Below are 14,489 nucleotides of genomic sequence, written 5' to 3'. Positions count from 1 at the left end.
AGTCCCGCCATCCCGAGAATTAACCTTATAAGCCTACCCTGCACTCCCACAATAGCAAGAATGTCCTTCCTCAAATTAGGGGACCAAAACTGCACACAATGCTCCAGGTGTGGTCTCACTAGGGCCCTGTACAATTGCAGAAGGACCTCTTTGCTCCTATACTTAACTCCTCTTGTTATAAAGGCCAACATGCCATTCACTTTCTTCACCGCCTGCTGTACCTGCATGCTTACTTTCATAGACTGATGAACAAGGACCCCCAGATCCCGTTGTACTTCCCCTTTTCCCAACTTGACACCTTTTAGATAGTAATCTGCCTTCCTGTTTTTGATACCAAAGTGGATAACCTCACATTTATCCACATTAAACTCCATCTGCCCAAAAACTAAGGTAGACCTCATTGACAGATGTCCTGTTCTCCTAACACCCACTACCCATTCTTGACTTTGCTTGTCACGTCCTTGAAGAACTAAAGCTAAATAGTTAAATATTTTTCCTTTTCATAAATCGATGTTGGCTTGGTGTGATTGCATTACATTAAGCATTTTGAAATGGCTCGAGTATAGATTCCAGCATCTTCCCATTATTACAAGTTAAGCTAACTGGCCTCCAGTTCATTTCTTGAATAAGGGCATCACTTTCACTGCTATCCAATATGTTGGCACCTTTCCACAACTAAGTGCCAATTCTGGCATAAGATTTGTTTGATATCTACCCTGCATTCCACTGATTTGCGTGTAGGATGCATGTGTGACTTCATTGTTCAATATGCGAGTAATGCAAAATGTACTTGTTTGCTATTCATGAACATAGACAAAAAATTCTAAGTACTGCAAAAACTGATGCTGTACAGCTATATTTTACTGCCATTATATCTTCAGCATGCTCAAATTAAGGGCGATTCAACTTTGAATAAAAAAAAAAAAAAAATGAAATGATTCAATTAATTGTCATTGTCAGTGTACAGTACAGAGACAACGAAATGCATTAACTAAATAATGAATAACTAAATAATGAATAACTAAATTATAGCATGGTCTCTGCTATTAATTTTGACATTACATAGATAGGCTGACGTGGAAGCCATCAACAGCTGACCCGCAGTTAGGGCTGTTTGGGACTGAAGTAAGTTTGATCAAGTGAACAAGCTTTTCGGTGAATTAATATGGTAACATAGATAAAAATGTTGGAGTTGAAATTGTAAAATAGTCTCCTGTAGCGGCACCTGGTGGTAGGGTAGAGAGGGCAGAACCCTCTTCATTGGTCGGTGTGGTCATGTGACCGCGGGTGTTGGTTTTCACGGGCTTTTGGGGTGTGTCAGTTAGTTAGCGCTCCTCCTAGCACCATGCGTACTTCATGGGTTTTTGTTAGTTTTTATTAAAAATAAAAATAATTTTGCTTGACCTGTCTGGCCTCACTACATTTGATGACCTAGACGATCCGAACGATTTTCGGATTTCTTCTTGCCATGTACGCCGACGAGAACCTTGACGACTCGCCCGCCCAGCAGAATGCAGTTGTACTTAAACTGCCCGTGTTCTGGGCGGTGCAGCATCATGTGTGGTTTGCACACATTGAGGCCCAGTTTGAGCTGCGCCAGATCGTTGCGGATGCGACCCGCTACATCTATGTGGTGGGCGCTCTCACCCAGGAGACAGCATCACAGTTGCTGCCGTTCCTGCAGAATCCACTTGCCATTGGCAGGTACGAGGCCCTGAAGGCGTTGCTGCAGTGCACCTTCGGGCTCAGCCGCCGCGATCGCACGGCTCGGCTGCTACATATAGACGGTGTGGGTGATTGTCAGCCGTCGGTTCTCATGAGTGAGATGTTAGCGCTCATGGATGGACATCAGCCATGAATGTTGTTCGAACAGGCGTTTCTGGAGCAGATGCCCGATGACATACGCCTGATTTCACCGACCACCTGCAGCTCGCTGAATGGGCGGATGAATTATGTCTTTACAAACAGTAGGATGGTGGTTCCATTAGCCGGGTGTCCACGCCGTCACAGCGGCATCGCTGGGCTGTTCCTCCTCAGGATGACTTTGCTGGCTCGCAGTCCACCGCCGTAGTTCGCAGTAAGCACCAGTGGTGTTATTATGACCAATGCCGCGCCCCCTGCTCGTTTTTGGGAAATGCCTCGGCTGATCACCAGTAGAGGCTATCACGGTCGGCCAGAAACATCGCCTCTACGTCAGGGATCGCCATTCCGGGCTTTGTTTCCATCATGGACTCTGGGGCTGAGATCAGCATCACACCTTCGTATCGGCCTCGATACCCGTGGTGGTAAGCGTGGCCCCGCCCTGACCGCCGTTAATGGCAGTCCCATTTGCTCCTACGGGACTCGGACTGTTTCCTTCTTCCTCGATTCTCACCGTTATTCGTGGCCCTTCACCATCGCAGACGTCTCCCAGCCATGGCTCTGGGCCGAGTTTTTTTTTAGGCTTTTTCCCTCATGATGGACGTCCGGGGCCAGCTCTTCGTTCCTCCGGTCTCAGTTCCATCTCCTTCCTTGGGCATCACGTTACCCCAGAGGGCGCAACACCCCTTCCCGGAAAGGTGGAGGCGATTCTGCGGTTTCCTCGGAAGCTTACCGTCAAGGGCCGTGAGGAGATCGTGTTGGTGGCCCGCCTCAAGCCTGCTCATTTGGATGTCGACACCCCGGTGGTGGTGGCCCAAACCCAGCGTTTGGATCGTCTGCCGGCCGCGCCCTGTTCCCCGGTTGAACCTGTTGTACCTTTTCCCCCTTTTCCGCCTGTTTGCCCTGTTTCACCTGTGGCACCGGTCCCTCCTGTCTCCACTCGGTCTGGTCGGGTCGTTACGTCGTTTCCTTTCCTCGGGTTCTGGGGGAGGTGCGTGCTGTAGCGGCACCTAGTGGTGAGGTGGAGAGGGCAGAACCCACTTCATTGGTCGGTGCAGTCATGTGACTGCGGAGCGTTGGTTTTCGCGGGCTTTTGGGGTGTGTCAGTCAGCGCTCCTCCCAGCAACAGGAGCTGTTATTGATAGTTCAGTCAGACACGCATACTTCACGGGTTTTTGTTCGTTTTTATTAAAAATAAAAATCATTTTGCTCGACCTGTCTGGCCTCACTACACTCCACTGTTTTAGTTTGTTCTAGCATCAGGTTTTGAAGATTGAGGACAGAATATGGGGTGGGAGATTACAACCTTCACGTGGTCCGTCCTGTTTCGACAAATGCAATCAACCCGGCGTGCACAATCAAATAATATCAAATAGAACAAGTTGCCCGACAACTTTAGGCTGTGCACGCAAGAAGAAGAAGAAGAAGGAAGAAAGACAGAATATTAAAGTTTTTATTTTGATGGCAAGAAGCCTCGTGTATCAGTTCAGCAAAGAGTACTTAGACTTCTGGCAAGCAATGCTGAGAAGTAAAGATCTTTGCTGGCAATTCAAAGTTAAAACTTGATATCAGTGGTGCACACTTCCTTTCCCTTCTGCCATGCAAAGGCTTCCACTGTTCACTAAAGCTATTCTTCTGCCCACTCAGAATGTCAGTTTAATACAGATTTTTCAAATAATTTTATGTTTTATTAAAAGCAAAAAGGATCCCTGGTTTTCTAATCGGGCTCATGACAAAGTTAGAAGATGGAAGGAATATTAAAACAGAACCATTTTACTCAGTGTTTACAATTAGAGTGATAACTGATCGTGGGGTAGGGGGGAACAGAAAAATAAATCTCAGGTGGGAGAGAGAGTGCACAAATATTTGGGAGGCTGTTGATGTAGTTACTGGCCAAATCATCTCACCAGAACATGTGGATGTGGGCTCCAGGCAGTAACAGTGCTAATAAAATAAAATGTATGTTGCTATGCATGTTGCTAAAACACTCCTCTTTTTCCTTTTAGAATTATTTTGATGGCAAACTCTCTCCTCAAGGAAAGATGCCTTGGATTGAATATAATCATCAAAAGGTATCTGGCACAGAATTCATTATTGATTTTCTTCAAGATAAACTGGGAGTTAACTTAAATAAACATATGGATTCCAGTGAAAGAGCCGTTTCAAGAGCCATTACAAAGATGGCGGAAGAACACTTCTATTGGTAAGTTGGTAAAAATGAGGCATATTCTATGAGCAGAATTAGGACATTTGGCCCATCAAGTCTACTCCGCCATTCAATCATGACCGATTTATCTTTCCCTCTTAACCTCTGCCTTCTCCCTATAACCCCTGACATTCATACTAATCAAGAATCTATCTGTCTCTGCCTTAAAAATATCCATGACTTGGCCTCCACAGCCTTCTGTGGAAATTCATTTCACAGATTCACCACCCTCTGACTAAGGAAAGTTTCCTCATCTTCCTAAAGGAATGCACTTTAATTCTGAGTCTGTGACCTCTGGTCCTAGACTCTCCCGCTAGTGGAAACATCCCCCATCCACTCTATCCAGGTCTATTCGGGTACTTGTAGGCCTGGTCTGCTTGGAGGAACATGGACTCCTCTCCTGAGGCCACTGTTCCTGCTGGAATAACTCAGCAGGCCGGGCAGTATCTTTGGAAAATAACATGTTTCTCATCTGAAACCCTTCATCAGAAACGAATAAGAGAGAAAACAAGTCAGTTTTCAATAACGGGGAAAGTGGGGGAGGGATGGTCAGAACAAAGGGAATATTTGTGATAGGCTGACACCAAATGAGTAAGTAAAGTGGGACTTTGCTGATCTTGTCCTACCATCATAAGCCCGAGGCAACAGAAGTGAAAACTGTTAAACCTTTTCCCATGTCTTGCATATATTGTCCTGGCTTGACCTACTGAGGAGGTGTGTGCTCTTGATCAGCACTGTCATCCACAGTTTGCATTTAACAGCTGCAGCTTTGGTAATCCAGGTGTTGGCTTCAGTGTCAAGTGACCAATGCCTGGTGAGTGGGGACCTGGGGATGTAAAGCTATCTTCAGGCTTGGTAACATATTATCAATGCTAATTGACTATGTTCTAACAACTTCCAGGGAAGAAGCTGTTCTTGAACCTAGCGGTACGTGGTTTCAAACTTTAGAATCTTCTGTCCGACGGAAGTGGGGATGAGAGAGAAGGACCAAGGTGTTAGTGGAATATAGATGGAGTCGATGGTGGGGAAGCTGGTTTGAGTGATGGACCGGGCTGTGTTCACAACTCTGCTACTCCTCGCAGTCTCGGGTAGAGCAGTTGCCATCCATAATTTCAGTATTGTTAGTATTAGTAATTAGTAATAATCTTTGAGTTAAATGGCATTTGGGGATCTGGGGATGAGAATTTGATAGTTTTTGATTTAGATTGAAAGTGATTTAGTTCAATTTGACACCAGGGTCTTAAAGCTAAGCAACGTAAACAGTGAATGTGTATGAAATGTGAAATGTTTATGGGAGGTTAGCAATCGATGAAAATAAAAAAAATCTTGCAGATTCTGAAATTCAGAAATTAAACAGAAAATGCTGGAAATGCTCAACATGTCAAGCAGCATTTCCAGATCAAAGAACAGGTTCATAATATTGTCAAAAAGTGTAAGTATATGGATTGGGAAATACCAGAATTCAGCAATGGAGAAACAAGAAATTAATAATGAAGGGAAAAGTGGAATATTCTTGTGAGAAACATGAAATCATACTTTAAAACCTATCGACAAAAGGGAATGATAAACAATAGTTAATGTTGAGTTTTTAAAGACCGAGAACCAGAGAATGACAAGAGAAATGATGTTGGGGAATAAGGAAGTTTGGGAAAATTAATTGAGCTGAAAGGCAATAACTAACCAGGACCTTGATGCATGACATATGAATATGCAGGGAATACAGCGATATGGACCATGTGCAAGCAATTGATGCACTGCTTGTTAGCTCTCAAAAAGTTCCATTGACCCTAGAATCATTTCCACAGCTTGGAAGGTAGAAAATGTTGCATCACTATTTAAGAGAAAAGGGGGATGCACAAACTAGTTAGCCTGATACTAGTAGTTGGAGAAATGCTGGAACCTATAATTAATGACATTGTAAATAGTATTTGGAAAATAATTTACACAATTGGGCAGTCAACATGGATATATTAGGAGATAAGGTTTGATTATTTTTGAGGTTGAAACTAGCAGAGTAGATAAGGGGAAGCAATGGACATGGTGTATCTAGACTGTTAGCAGCCATTTAAAAAGGTGTTATGTAAGATAAGAGGTTGTTCAAATAACAGGGAGTATTAATTTATTAGGGATACTGTACTGGCATGGATTGTGGATTGGGTTGATGGAAAGAAAATATGAGGTGGGACCAACTGGACATCTTTGGGATGGAAAGCTGTGACCAGTGTGGTGCTGCAGAGATTAGTGAAGGGAGCTTCAGCTGTTAACAAAGTGCATATATGATTTAGATGATGAAAACATGTGTGATATGTATACATGTGCTAACGATATGACTCTGGGAGTCATGCGGTTCATGAAGAGGATTTGGGGAAAATTCCAGGAGATAAGAAAAAACATAGAAAATAGGTGCAGGAGGAGGCCATTTGGACATTTGGCCCTTCTAGCCCGCACAGCGATGTAGATGAATGAAGTGAATGGGCGAGAACAGCAGAATGAATAGAATGTTAAATTATCCACCTTAAATGGAAAACAGTACTTTTAAAAATGGCATTTGCTTGCAAAAGGACCTGGGTGCCTTGTGATATGATATGATATGCCATTTATTGTCACTATACATGTACAATGAAATTAAAAGCTGCTCGTACTCAGTGCATACATATAATTTAGTACAAAAAACAAGAAACAGAAAACAAAAAACAGAAGGGAGAAGGGGGGGGGGGGGGAACAGGTGCACAATTCTGCGGCGCTATATACATATATACAGATGGAAGTCCGGGTGTTGGGCTGTGAAGTCAGTGCATGTGTGAATTTGAATTAAGAGTAGTTATAATTTTCGGAAAACAACTATTCCTGAGTCTATTTGTCCTGGATTTGATGCACCTATAGCGCCTTTCAGAGGGCAGCAGGTCGAACAGTCCAAACGCAGGATGGGAGCGGTCTTTGATGATATTCTTTGCCCTGCTAAGGCAGCGGGAGGTGTAGATATCCATCAGTGAGGGCAACCAATGATCTTCTGTGCTGTCCTAGTTACCCTCTGAAGCCTCTCCCTGTCTGCCATGGTGCAGCTGCCATACCATGCTGTAATGCAGTATGTCAGCAGGCTCTCGATGGACGAGCGGTAGAAGGTCAGCAGCAGGTTAGAGTCCAGGTTGTGCTTCCTGAGGAGACTCAGGAAGTGCAGCCGCTGCTGAGCCTTCTTGATGACGCTGTCGTGTTGTCTGTCCAGGAGATATCAGCAGCGATATGGACGCCGAGAAACCGGAAGGTGTTGACCCTCTCCACACATTAAACTGAAAGTTAAAAAAGCAGATGCAACAAGAGATGAGGAAGGTAAATGGTATATTGGCCTTAATTACAAGAGGGTTTGAGCACAAATGGATTTGTATTATTGAAATTATATAGGACCCTGGTGAATGCACATATATATTGTGTGCGGGTCTGTGCTTCTCCATCTAAGGAAGAATATCCTTGCGATGGAAGGAGTTCAACAAACGTTCACCAGATTGATTGCTGGGAGGATTGTTTTAGGATGAAAGATTAAATAGGATTCTATCTCTGGAGTTTAGAAGAATGAGAGGTGAGTTCACTGATCAATAGAAAATTCTTATGCAGGCTTGACAGGGACAAAGATTCCCTGAGCAATAATTATGAAACCAAGATTCAGAATGATCCAATTTAAAAGTCAGTTATTTTGGACAAAAGTGAAAAGAATTCTTTGCTCAGAGGAGAGCAAAATGAGTGATTGGTGGTTAGCGCAGACTTGGTGAACCAAAGGGCCAGTTTTCCCTGCTGCATGACTCTATAACGTGAAATGATATTTGTCCCTTTAGGTTCAGGGAGCAGTGTCAGTCAATACACAACGCTGCCTCATCATAATGTCCACAAAGCTACCCATCCCAGTCCTAAATACATTCATCCACATGGAGAACGCCTGAGATTTTTACCCTTTCAGTACATGTTTTTCCTCATGTCAGTCCTGAATGACTAATCCTTAGATTATGATCCATGGTTCTGGACTGTCCATCCAGGTGACTAATCAACTCATGAAGGAACAAAATTACTTTCAGTTTCCTACTTTATCTCACAAATTATTCAAGTATTTTAATCTGCATTCTGTGCAGCACAACCTTAAATTAGTGCTGAATTAACTGTGCTAGAATGTGGCTAATATAGGTCACAAGCATATATAGTGCTTCAAAACTTTGTGAAATTGGGTCACTGCAGGATAAATCACTTTAAAGCTCGGCAAATGTGGATCATTGCAGCAGGAATACATCAAGGTTGATCAGTATGTTTCCAACTTTGGGGCGGCACAGTGGCGTAGCGGCAGAGTCGGAGACCTGGGTTCGATCCTGACTACGGATGCTGTCTGTATGGAGTTTGTACATTCTCCCCGCGACTACGTGGGTTTTCCCCGGGTGCTCTGGTTTCCTCCCACAATCCAAAGACATACAGGTTTGTAGGTTAATTTGGCCAGTAAAAATTGTAAATTGTCCGTAGTGTGTGTAGTAGAGTGCTCATGTATGGGGTTCCCTGATTGACGTGGACTCGTTGGGCCAAAGGGTCTGTTTCCATGCCATTTCTCTAAACTAAACTGTTAAGTTTTGTTTGCTCTTTAAACAATTCTGAATTTCTTTTATTCTTAGAGGTTTTTATTAATGTGCTGAAAGATTATGACAGCAATTAAACATTGTTCTACTTTTCACACCATGGCACCACAGTAATTTTTCACACTTTGCTATCTGGGCCGCATTAGTGAATAAGTCAATACAGAGACGGGGGGCCATAGGGTGGAAGTACTGAGTTGTTCTGTAGCTAACTTGGCATGTTGGCAGTGAAGTTTAAATGGCCTTTGCTCATGAGATGTCCAGCAGACAGAATTGGTTACTTCACTTTTTCATGAAGGTAATAGAGAACAGGTTGAAGGTACAGTACCTTACGTTTAAGGTTTTCATTATACGGAAACAATCTACCAGTTAAGAAACAATTAGACAGGAACACAAACATGAGAGGTTTAGAGGGTATTGGGCCAAATGCATAGAGGTGGGCATAGTGAAGATGGGACATGTTGGTTGGTGTGGACAAGTTGGGCTGAAGAGCCTGTTTACACACTGTATCACTCTATGACTGTGACAACCATTGGCCATAAGAAATAGGAACAGGAGTAGCTATTTCACCCCTCCAACCTGTCCACCTTTCAATAGTCACAGCGAGCTTTTGCTCAACACAGTTGTCTGCTCTTTCCGTACATTCATTGATTCCTGTAATATCCAAAAATATATGGATATTAGTTTAAAATGAAATCATTGACTGAAGCTTTGCAGCTCTCCGGAGTAAAGAATTCCTTAGATTCACCACCTTTTGAGTAAAGAAATGTCTCCTTATTTCAATCCTAGGTGGCCTATCCCTTACCTTGAGACTCCTTGGGTATAGCTGGGGGATACATTCTTGCTGTCTCTCGCCTATTGAGTCATAGAATCCTAGTCATACAGCACAGAAACAGGCTCTTCAGCCCAATTTGCTCATGCCAACCAAAATGTCCCATCTACACTGGTCCTACCTGCTCGTGTTTGGCCCATATCCCTCTAAACTTTTCCTAGCCATGCACATGTCCAAATGCCTTTTAAATGTTGTTATAGTACTTGCCTCAACTACCTCCCCTGGTAGCTTGTTCCATATACCCACAACCCTCTGTGTGTAAAAGATTGCTCTTGGGTTCCTATTACATCTTTCTCCTGGTACCTTAAACCCATGTCCTCTGGTTCCTGATTCCCCTATTCTGGATAAAAGACTGTGCATTCACCCTCTCTATTTCCCTCATGATATTGCACACCTCTATAAGATCACCCCTATTCCTCCCAGCATGCCTAACCTCTCCCAATAACTTAGACCCTCAAGACCCTTTAACACCCTCATAAATCTTCAAGAATTTTGCACATTTCAGTGAGGATTCCTTTCATTCTTCTAGATTCCAGAGAAGAAGGGGCAAGTCTGCTCAGCCTCTCCACATGACAGGCCAGTCATCCAATTAAACAAAAGCAAAATTCCAGGAGTCAGTCTGTCAATCTTGACTGCACTCTCTCTCAAGCATGTTTAGTTTAGTTTAGAGATACAGCGTGGAAACAGGCCCTTCAGCCCACCAGGTCTGCACCAACCAGCGATCCCCGCGCACTACACTACACACACTAAAGACAATTTACATTTATACCAGGTACACAAAAATGCTGGAGAAACTCAGCGGGTGCAGCAGCATCTATGGAGCGAAGGAAAAAGGCAACGTTTCGGGCCGAAACCCTTCTTCAGAGTTTACATTTATACCAAGCCAATTAATGTACAAACCTGTACGGAGTGTGGGAGGAAACCAAAGATCTCGGAGAAAACCCACACAGCTCATAGCGAGAATGTACAAACTCCATACAGGCAGCAACCGCAGTCAGGATCAAACACTGGACTCTGGATACTCTACTTGTGTTCATAACAAGGTTGTATAATTGACTCCTGTATCGGCCAATTTTTCTCTTTATAATTGCCTGCTGCACTAGTGCACAACAATATACCTCAGTGTGTAACACTGATAATATTATTTTGAGAGTGAGGTTCATATCCACTGAACTAGATGCAACAGGCATCTGCTCTGTTATCCTTATGCAGATGTGAGACTGGACATTGGAATGTCGTCCCCCAAATTTGGCCCATAAAGACTACGTCATTCAATCATGCCCCATCTATCTCTCCCTCTTAACCCCATTCTCCTGCCTTCTCCCCATAACCTCTGACACTAGTACCAATCAAGAATCTATCTATCTTATATTTCTGTCAGGTATGTATTCTCAAGAGAACTTGTTCATAAACAGATTTCTAATCGAGTATTCACATTTTATTATTGGTATTAAGCCTGTAATTGAGGCTTTGGAGCTGTTTCATTACGAATCAATGCAAAATAAATGCATTACAGGTACTTTGGCATTTTGTGCCTGTCAATGAGATTATGAAACTGGTTATCTGCATTTTAAATTCTCGGTATTGGAGCAGATACAATTGCATTTCTGTGTGGGCGTTGATTTGGCTATAATTGTAGTTTGCATGGTCAATGATAGAATTGAAGTTCGAATTGTAACACATGTCTCCAGATGATACCAGGCATGAGGAGATAATGAGTAGAGACTGGAGACACTGAGTATTAACATTGGAATGGTTGCTGAAAGATAACTGGTAGATACTTTTTAAATGGTGCATGGATTTGATCGTTGGGAAAAATATACATTTGAGATGATTTCTGGTTGAAATGATTGTGTATATTAGAACCGTAGGGTGGAGGATTCTAAATCTAAGGGATATAGGCTTAAGGTGAGAGGGGGGGATATTTACGGGGGACCTCAGAGGCAACGTTTTCACTTCAAGGGTCGTCCATATGTGCAATGAACTGCCAGAGGAAGGTATGGAAGGGGATCCAATTGCATCATTTTAAAAGACATTTGAACAGGTATATGGATGGGAAGACAAAGGCAGGACAGGCCGCATGGCCAGACGACAAAGACCTGGAGGGCTGCGGCCTTTAGGGGAAGCAACCAAGCTAGTACCTTGCTCATCTCCCGAAGACCAGAGACCGAAGCGGAGGCAGCCTGCGCTGACGGACATGAGAACCAAGGCTGGTCGGAGAGTGAACCGGGGGCTGGCCTTCCACGCCCTCCAGATTGGTTGCGGGAAGCACCCCCAGGGTACGAAAGTGGATGGGTGAGGAGATGGACGTCGGTCACTGGACGATCCAGACGTCCAAGAAAGACGATGGCTGGATGCCCTGCATCAGCCTGGGGCTTGCCTGAATCGGGCACTATTCATAAGATCTAGAGCGCGGGCTAGACTTTGAAAATGGTCCAACAACTTGGCGCCTCTTGCGTGTGGTCGCAGTGGACTCATTCTGTACAGTTTGCTAATTGGGAATTGTTCTTGGGTATGACAATACTTTACAGAACTGAATGTAAGAAAAGAATTGCACTGTGCATTTGCACAGATGACAATAAAGCAGCATTGACCATTGAGTTTAGAGGGCTACGGGCCAAATGCAGGCAATTGGGATAAACCCAGTATGGCAACTTGGTCAGCATGGATAAGGTAGGCTGAAGAGCCAGTTTCCATGTTGCATACAGTAGATCTATAACTTTATGGCTCGAACTAAATGAATCTGAAGGCATGATTATATATTTATCAAACATCTGTGTGTCAAGCAGCCACCATTTGAAGAAATGTTCACTCCCCCACATTTGCTGATGAAAATCAGCTTTCCTCCTGGCTCTGCTCATTAATTGCTGTGTCTATGATATGACGCTGCTGTTGTTGGTTCTAGTGTTGGAACTCGAGTCCTGGAGGGAATTTTTGCAACAGCTTACAGGGACTAGAGTTTCCATCAATTATATATCAGGATCTATAAACAACATCAAGCAGGAGCTAAGAGCACCAGTCCTGACATACATTTCCTGACTTCAGGCAGATGCAAAGTCAAATATTTGTAAGATATTTCCATGGAAGAATGGGAGTTAATGAATCTCAGGATTGATTAAAAAAACCCCAAGCCATTTTGTGTGAGGAGGAGGAGAGGGACAAACTGGGACAGTTTGAGGGGATGTCAGCATAAACAATGGTGGAGACAGGGGATGAAGATAATTAGTGTATGATTAGCTTACAAACAATTTCGTGCATTTATTCATGCTCCAGTGAAAATGCATCTGTGCAGTAAGGATGTGTCATGCTGCTGTTTGTGATCAGTAGGAAAGAAAGTGGAATTGCTGGTAATGATCTTGCTGAAAGAAGATAGTAACAGGGATAGACACAAAGTGGTGGTGTAACTCAGAGGGTTAGGCAGCATCTCGGGAGAAAAAGATTGGGTGACATTTTGGGTCGGGACCTTCTTCTGACTGGAGAAGGGTCCCGACCCATAACGTCACACATCATGATGTCCCAACTTTTGTACTCAATACCCTTCCCTATGAAGACAAGCATGCCAAAGGCTCTCGTCGTTGTCCACCTGACTCGCCACTTTAAGAGAACCAGGTATCGGTACTCCGAGATCACTCTATTCTGCAACACTCTCCAGGGCTCTACCTTTTATTGTGTAAGTCCTGCCCTGGTTTGACATACCTAAATGCAACACCTCATACTTGAAATAATTAAATTCCATTTTCCATTCCTTGACCCACCTTCCCAAGTGATCTGGATCTTGTTGTACACTTAGATATTCTTTCTCACTGTCCACTATTCCACCAACTTTGATGTAATCTGCAAATTTACAGACAATGTTAACTCTATTGTCATTCAAGTCATTAATGTATATAACAAACAGCAGTGGACTTAGCACTGCCCCCTGTGGTACAGCATTGGTCACAGGCCTCCTAAAGAAAAACAACCCTTGTCAACTACCCTTTGACTCCGCCATCCAAGATAATTTTGAACCCAATGGCCAAGCCCATTGGATTCTCTGCACTCTAACCTTCTAGACTAGCCTACCATGCGGGACCTTGTCAAACATCTTGCTAAAGACCATAATGATAATGTCCACAGTCCAGCCCTCATTAATTACTTGGTGACCTCTAGGAAAAAACCCATTAGATTTATATGAGACCAGTTCCCACACACAAAGCCATGCTGCCCGTCTCGAATCAGTCTCTGACAATCTAAATTCTGATAGATCCCGTCCCTAAGAATCCCCTCCAACAACTCTTTTACCAGGGTATCTGGCAACTGACATGTAGTTTTGTGGCATGTTCTTGCCTCCCTTCTTAAATAACGGTAAAACATTAGCCACTGTCCAGTCTTCTGGAACATCACCTATGGTTAAAGATGATGCCAATATCTCTGAAAGGGCCTTCACAATTTCGTCTCTAGCTTGCAACAAGGTTTGAGGATGCACTTGGTCAGGCCTTGGCGATTTATTTATCCACCTTAATGCACTTTAAAACTGACAATACCTCCTCTTGAGTAATTCATATCTGATCGAAGACAGCACAACCTCAATGTCTCCATTCCTTAGCTTCCATGATCTTTTCCTCAATAAGAACAGATGATAAATATTCACCAGTGCTACCATTCTCCATTACTACTTTAAAGTCCCAAAGTGCTCCCCCACTGACACTTCAGTCTCTTGCCATATCTTAGTCCATAAGGTCCAGTGTTGCTCCTTCTCTAATATGTCTGTATATTGGTAAAGGAAGCTTTCTTGGGCACATCTAGCAAATTCCACCCAGTCCGAGCCCTTTACACCATACGGCACTGTCAATATCAGGGAAGTTAAGATCTCCCATTCATACTACCCCATTATTTTTACAACTATCTACAATCTCCTCATACATCTGCTCCTGTATTTCACACCTTATGATATGGTCTCATTAAAGTGATCGCTCCCTTCCTGTTTTTAAATTCTACCTGTAAATTC

The 14,489-nt window shown here is 43.5% G+C and overlaps 1 protein-coding gene across 1 annotated transcript in view; it reads left to right on the top strand.

The window, feature by feature from the left end:
• faxcb (failed axon connections homolog, metaxin like GST domain containing b) overlaps positions 1-14,489 on the top strand; it is a 64,485-nt gene that overhangs the window by 19,930 nt on the left and 30,066 nt on the right. The window contains exon 3 of the mRNA XM_055635869.1: positions 3,867-4,063. Within this exon, the coding sequence (XP_055491844.1) occupies positions 3,867-4,063 (197 nt within the window). The remainder of the gene's footprint in view (positions 1-3,866; positions 4,064-14,489) is intronic.

This window comes from Leucoraja erinacea, chromosome 5 (genome assembly GCF_028641065.1).
Source record: "Leucoraja erinacea ecotype New England chromosome 5, Leri_hhj_1, whole genome shotgun sequence".
Classification (NCBI taxonomy): domain Eukaryota; kingdom Metazoa; phylum Chordata; class Chondrichthyes; order Rajiformes; family Rajidae; genus Leucoraja; species Leucoraja erinaceus.
This window is presented reverse-complemented; position numbering and strand designations above follow the sequence as displayed.